This window comes from Apis dorsata, unplaced genomic scaffold (assembly GCF_000469605.1).
Source record: "Apis dorsata unplaced genomic scaffold, Apis dorsata 1.3 scaffold_631, whole genome shotgun sequence".
Classification (NCBI taxonomy): Eukaryota; Metazoa; Arthropoda; class Insecta; order Hymenoptera; family Apidae; genus Apis; species Apis dorsata.
In genome coordinates this window covers 1,391,978-1,399,096 of record NW_006263826.1, presented here as the reverse complement: position 1 = coordinate 1,399,096, position 7,119 = coordinate 1,391,978, and the positions used below count along the sequence as shown (strand labels likewise).

At 20.6% G+C, this 7,119-nt stretch overlaps 3 protein-coding genes across 4 annotated transcripts in view; 1 reads left to right on the top strand and 2 right to left on the bottom strand.

Annotated features, from left to right (window-relative positions):
- Positions 1–367: 367 nt before the first annotated feature.
- LOC102672456 (28S ribosomal protein S2, mitochondrial) lies at positions 368–1,701 on the top strand. Its single transcript, XM_006621682.2, has 3 exons — positions 368–661; positions 742–837; positions 927–1,701. Exons 1-3 carry the CDS (start codon positions 625–627, stop codon positions 1,577–1,579), a joined length of 786 nt encoding a protein of 261 aa, XP_006621745.1. The 5' UTR covers positions 368–624; the 3' UTR covers positions 1,580–1,701.
- Positions 1,702–1,764: 63 nt separating this feature from the next.
- On the bottom strand, positions 1,765–3,579 carry LOC102672588 (dehydrogenase/reductase SDR family member 7). The gene is made up of 8 exons (XM_006621683.2): positions 3,538–3,579; positions 3,295–3,443; positions 3,038–3,190; positions 2,781–2,887; positions 2,455–2,694; positions 2,245–2,364; positions 1,974–2,143; positions 1,765–1,908 (listed from the first exon to the last, which is right to left on the bottom strand). Exons 2-8 carry the CDS (start codon positions 3,416–3,418, stop codon positions 1,833–1,835), a joined length of 990 nt encoding a protein of 329 aa, XP_006621746.1. The 5' UTR covers positions 3,419–3,443; positions 3,538–3,579; the 3' UTR covers positions 1,765–1,832.
- Positions 3,580–5,289: 1,710 nt separating this feature from the next.
- The window catches only part of LOC102672816, a 2,910-nt gene continuing 1,080 nt past the window's right edge, over positions 5,290–7,119 (bottom strand). For both annotated transcript variants that reach the window (XM_031513257.1, XM_031513256.1), the window contains exons 4-7: positions 6,363–6,586; positions 6,108–6,269; positions 5,583–5,729; positions 5,290–5,342 (exon numbers count right to left, since the gene is read on the bottom strand). In XM_031513257.1, the coding sequence (XP_031369117.1) occupies positions 5,295–5,342; positions 5,583–5,729; positions 6,108–6,269; positions 6,363–6,586 (581 nt within the window). In that variant the 3' untranslated portion in view covers positions 5,290–5,294. The remainder of the gene's footprint in view (positions 5,343–5,582; positions 5,730–6,107; positions 6,270–6,362; positions 6,587–7,119) is intronic.

Genomic DNA, 7,119 nt, shown 5'->3' with positions numbered 1-7,119 from the left:
TTAAAAATCTATATTATTTTTTATTTAAAAAGATATTTTTATAAAGAAATAAAATTAATATATTAGTATTTTTTTCATTTTATTCTTTTTCATGTATTCTTTTTATTTTAAGCTGTAAATAATTTTAAAGTTAAAATAAAATATATCAATACATTATTATAATATATTTTTCTTATTTTTATTTATTTATTTTATTTTATTATTAATTTATTAAATCTATTTAATCTATTTAATATTTCAGTTTTTTATGAAAAAAATAAAATATATATTTTATTATATTTATATATTTAAACATATAAAACCAAATTCATTAACTATTTAAATTGTGCAATAGTTCATTTTCAGAGATATTATTGTAAAACTATTTTTATCATATAAATATATTTATATATATACCAAAATTATAATAAAAAGACGTATAGTGAAATATATGATATTGCAATGTTAATTTATTTTACATTTTGAAAAAAATAAATTTAATATTTAACATTGTTTAACAAAATAACATTATAATAATATTAAATAACATTATTAAAAAACAATCTTAACCTATTACATTTGAATAAGAATATAAACATAGAACGATTTGAATAATACAATTGCTTTTTATTTAAGAAAATCAAGATGATTTCTAATATTACACGAACATTCTCATCTAAATGTAAATATTTTTATTTATTCACATTTTCTTTTTTTAATATTTTCTTAAATATATTTAAATATGAAACATATTTTTTGTAGTATACGGAGAGTTGAGTAGTTTGCGATCATTTTTCGTATATCTTCCGAAATATAAATTATCAACATTAGTTGAACCAAAACAAGAAATTTCACATGGTAAAAATATTTTAATATTTATTTTTATTACTTTATTAATATTTTATTTTTTATTAATAAAATATAAATCTGTAATATTTTAATTTCAGATGATTTAAAAAAAATAGATCCAGATCCATTAAATCATCCAGATTTTTTTCATGTTTATAACATGTTTACCATTAAAGATTTATTTGATGCAAAAGTACATTTTGGTCATAAAGAAGGATCTTTAAATGATCATATGAGACCTTTTATATTCGGATCTAGATTAGGTCATTTAATAATTGATTTAGATAAAAGTGCTGAATTATTACGACAGGCATTAAATTTCACAGCTCATATAGCTTTCAAAGATGGAATAATTTTATTCATAGCAAAAAATCCTCAAATTTCTTATCTTGTAGAAAATACTGCAAAGGAATGTCAAGAATATGCTCATACTAGAAAATGGAATCTTGGAACATTTACAAATGCTGTACAAGAATTTGGAGTAGTTACTAGATTGCCAGATTTATGTATATTTTTAAATACTATGGAATCTGTTGTTAAACAACATACAGCAGTGGTACATGCTGCCAAAATGTGTATTCCATCAATTGGTATTGTAGATACAAATTGTGATCCTAAACTTATAACATATCCTGTTCCTGGAAATGATGATACACCTTGTGCTATAGAACTTTATTGTAAGTTATTTAAAAATGCAATAATAAAAGGAAAAAAATATAGAAAAGAAATGCTTGCAAAAAATGAAGCATAATATAATGTTTATTAAAATAATTTAATATAAATAAAGAATATAATAATAAATTTATCATATTTATTATTATAAAATAAATCAAATATAATCATATTAATAAAATAAAAAAATATTGAATATAATTTTTACTCTGATTTTAATTTATATAATAATTTTATTACATAACATACTGAATATAATCTACATAATAATTTTATTATAATTTTTATTATAAAATATTAATAAATATTATTTATTAATATTAAAAAAATATTTATTTATTGTTTTCAATATTTCTTTTGTTATCACGTAAATAATGTAAAAATTTTGTTCCCAATTGCTTAATTATCCTAAAATATAAAATAATTTTATAAAATATTTTAATTAAAATTTTGATAAATCTTTACCAACATACCATGTTCCTACATTTGGATAATATATTCGTAAATACATCATTTGAAGTATAATTGATTTGCAAATCCATACTATAGACAACTTATTTGCTATTGCGATTCCTATCAATGTAGCACAACGTTTAGCAGTCATTCTATGTGTTGGTTTTTCTCCTTCATTTACTATATATTTCTATAAAATAGTATATTTGTATAAAACATATAAAGAATTATAAATATAAATATATAAGATATATAAAATATACATAAAGATAAAATTCAAATTAAACATACTTCACCAGATTTTTCTGTAAATGATTCTGCTAAAAAGTTAGTTTCTACTGGTCCTGGACATACTATGGTAATAAATATATTTTTACTTATTTTTTCTATAGATAAAGATTCAAAATATGCCTGCATATAAAAATTATATATATTTTTGATAATTAAGGAATTATGTTTATATTGTTTGAAATTAATAATTAATGAAATTAAAATATTTACATGTAAGGAATATTTTGATGCACAATATGTAGCAGAAAATGGTACTGCAGTAATACCAGCAATACTTGAATTAATTACAAAATGACCTTCATCCATTTGAAAAAAATATTTTGCTACTAATCTACTTAAAGCTATTGTTGAAAACACATTTAAATCAAACATTTCTTTATCAACAGATAATTCAATATTCTCCCATTTTGCTCTTTGAGATCGCCCTGCATTATTTACAAGTATATCCAACTAAAATTAATTTAAAACAGAATTAAAATTTGATAATGAATTTTTATGTTCAAAAGCATTTAATATATATATATATATATATTTACTCTGCCAAACTTAGCAATAATACTATTAAAAGCTGCTTCATGTTTATTTATATCAAGAATATCCAAAACTAGCACTTCAATGTCTGAACTTTTTAAATTTTTATTTTCTGAAAATAAATAAATAATAAAATGATAAAAACATAAGTGAAAATATGATAGTAATTAATAAAAATAATAATATTTTATATATAAATATTAAATATTTAATAAATAATATTTTATATATATAATATATAAATATTATATAAATATTTTACTTTGTAAACAATTAGTTTTTACTTTTTCCAATTTTATTTCTTTTCGTGATGATAAAATTAATTTACATCCAGCCTTTGCTAGTACATATGCAAGATTTTCTCCAATTCCACTTGATGCTCCTGTTATCCATACTATTTTTCCTTCTAAAGAACCTATCATAAAAATATTCAATATTTAAGAATAAAAATGTTTCAACAATATTATATGTACAAGAATCATTGTCTTTTATTGTAATATATATAATATATATCAATACTTATAGGTTTGCCAAATTTCTCATAAAAAGCAAGGCAGAAATCACAATCCAAAAACCAAGGCAATATAATATAAATAAGAAAATAAATTACAACTATCATTCCAATTATAGTTAAAAGATCCATTTTGTTAATTTGTATTAAAATTAATCTAAAATAAAATTAAAATAAGAAAATAGAAAAATAAAAAAAAATATATTTTTTAACGACATATAGGAAATAAATATATGTTTATTAATACTTACACAGTATGTATTAGAAGTTTTAGAGCTTATAAGATATTAGATTATTTAATGATAATTAATTAATTAGAAATACAGGCAATTATTCGAAAATAATTCGGAAAATTGAGTTGTATATTTGTATGACAAAGTATATGTGTATTTACAATTTTATATAATTATTATATTTATATAGAAATTACAATAAAATTATTAATTAAATATAATAATGCTACTTGAATATAATAGTGCTATAAATTGAAATGTGTATTATAGAATATATATCGTAAAATATATAAAGGTAACGTATAATTTATACATTAAATAATTACTAATCGGTATTGTTACTGATTGGTTATTATCTATAGACATAGAAGGATGATGCAATTCGCAAATGCTAATTCGAATAATCGAGGTTACAAATAATTATCTATTGTATATTTATATTGTAGAACAATATAACATATAACATTATAATTTCATTTTAATATTTCATTTTTTCAATAATAAATTAAAGGATAAATTTTAATTCTTCCGATATATTACGATATTTTTATATAATTTGATAAAAATTGCAAAAAAGATTTAGATCAACATTGAATTATATAAATATTCACATTTAACCATGAATTTTTAAAGTTAAAATTATTGAAATTTTTTTATCAAATTTTATCAATTTTTAAATTTTAATAAAAATATCTTCAAAATTTTATATTTTTATAAATAAAATTTTATCTAATTAAATCTTTGTATTAATGTAATTGTAAAATTATTATGTTATGTTTGAAAATAAATATATTTCAGAGAGACATAAAATAATTAAAGTTAAAATTTGATATTTATATATCGATATTACATGGAACGTTTCAATAATTTTTTTTATTCTAATTATTAATAATTAAATATAAATATGTCATGTAAATAGAATTACTTTGATTGATATTTCTCAAATAATGATTTTAATGAAATTCATTCTCAAATATTTTGAAAAATATTTCAAATAAAAATTAAAAAATTTCGAAGAAGATATGATTTGATATATATTGTTTTTTTTTTTTTTTTGCAATAAATACATAGAACAAGATTAAATATGTTTTTCAATGTTTTAAATGGAACTATATAATTTTTTTAATCGATTTTACTAATAATTTTTCATGAAAAATTCTGGTTATATAATATTACTACAAAAAATATTTTATTTTTGAATTTTATTAAAATTTATTGTATAGAAAATAAGGAAAACATAAACAATAAAGAAAAAAAATAAAAAAAAATACAAACAAAAAAATAGTAATTATATAAAATAACATTCAAATATTGTTGTAATCATACTGAATTATAAATTTATAATATTTTGCAATAAATACAAAATATTATATATTTTTAAAATGATCTGTATATGTACTGAGTGTATTATTATATAAGTTTTTCATAAGTTTTTATTTTTATTATTTGTATAGATAACATCGGCCCTTGACTGGATTCAGATTTTTCATTTTTTTTATTTAATCTTTCAAAAAAAAAAAAAAATTAATATCCAATATCTGAGGTCTTTTACATTCAAAAATTTATATCTAATAAATAATAAAGTGAAGAAACTATATAAAGATTTATTTTCGAAATTATAAGAATTCTTCCGCTGCATTACTGTTTGCGTTATAAAAATTACATTCATTATGGAAGCTGATCATTTTAATTATGAAATATATTATTTATAATTATTTCAATTTTGTTGAAACAGAGTAAAATTATTAAAGATCGATATCATAATTGTTTGATAATTAATTCCGAGATGATAATCTTTTTACTTGTTCAAAATACATATATTCCTAAAACATGCAAATAATACAAAATGAAATTTTATAAAAATCTGTATATTGGAAAAAATATATATTAAATTATATATAATTATATATGATATTTTAAATCAAAAATTAAAAAATAGTATAAAATAAAAAATATAATAAACAAATTAAATTTAACTACTATAATGTCACGTATCAATAAATATTAATTATATAAATTAATTATATAATGAAATACAAGCTTTCTTATAAAAGAAAATATACCAAAAGAAATGCTGCAGCAAGAAGTAAACTTTTAAGATTTGTGTTCATTTCCGTAGGAAATGTAATTAATAATACATAATCACGAAGATTATTGTCCCACTGATGCATAAGAGATGCCATTTGATGAGTACCATCAATCGAAATTACCTAAAACAAACCAATACATTATAATATACAAATGATATGTAAATACAGACTCATTTTTGATCGTCTTCAATATCTTTGTTATTTCCAGAATGTGTTAGTGATAAAGCTTAATTGATGATTCTTGGTGATAACTGCAAATTTTTTTCTTTGCAAAAATTTTCGTTTCACATTTATTAACGAAAAATTATAATTGCAGAGCTTGTAGATCACGATAATATTTTCGCAAAGAGAAAAATTATTTCATCTCAAGAATTACCAATTGATTAAATTTTAATTATCGAAAACACCCTGTAGAATCAATATATATTTTATTCCTCTTTATTATAAATAATAAACAAATAAATATACAATAAATGAGAGTAAAGATTAAGATCGGACCTGAAACTGTGCTTCTTGATACATACAGCAACTGCACACATTTGGACCATATATGTTACAAAGTTTGTTCCGTATCGCATCGTATACTGTGAAACTCGAACCTATTATATTAAAATTTTCTTCCACCGTGCCAATTAAATTTCTGCTTTTCACCGTCATCCTCTGCAACAAAATTTTCATTTTTCTTTCTTGCCAAGACTCAAAGTCAAAGCATCTCATTCACGTTTACTTAATCCACGTTTAAATTTAACTCACATGTAATTTATTAAAAATATACATCAGGCTGGTATCCATATTCATGACGAATGCAGTTTCGCCGGATCGGTCCACAACATTTAACACAAAATGATCGCGTATTAAGTTGGAACAATTCCATTCACTCAATCGGTTCTCGCTTTTTTCTTCCATTGCCAAGAATAAAGTTTCAGCTTTCGGTACTTTTACTCTGTACTGGAATCTTTTTTCCGATTTACCAAGTACTGATAATAATAAAAATGAAATGAATAAATACAAATTATCATCCTTTGATTTGTCACATTTTTTCTCTTACTATACAGGGTATCCCAAAAATATAGGAATATAGGTTAACTAGAGATTTGTGAGATGATTTTAAGCAACATTTTTCTTTGTGAGCGAATATTCGTTCAACGGCTTTTGTGGATGAGTAATAAAAAGCATTGGCCAATCACGTAACTTAATCGAGCCGTGACAGTAGCGTTCGTTGATAGTACCGGCGGTCGAGCTGGTAACGAAAAAAATTCAAACAACATATCGTCGAAGAAAGTGCGTTGAATACGACAAATATTTTTTATCGGTAAAAAATTATATAAAGAATTATATTACGAAATTATACAATGTATAAACTATAATATTTCCAGCGACGTATGATTGGCCAGTGATTTTTTGTTTAATGAGTTAATTAATAAGGCCGCGATAAAAGTTTTTTTCAAAGAAAAATATTATTCGAAATTTTCTCGGGAATTTCTAGTTAACAGATGCTTCCTGGAACATC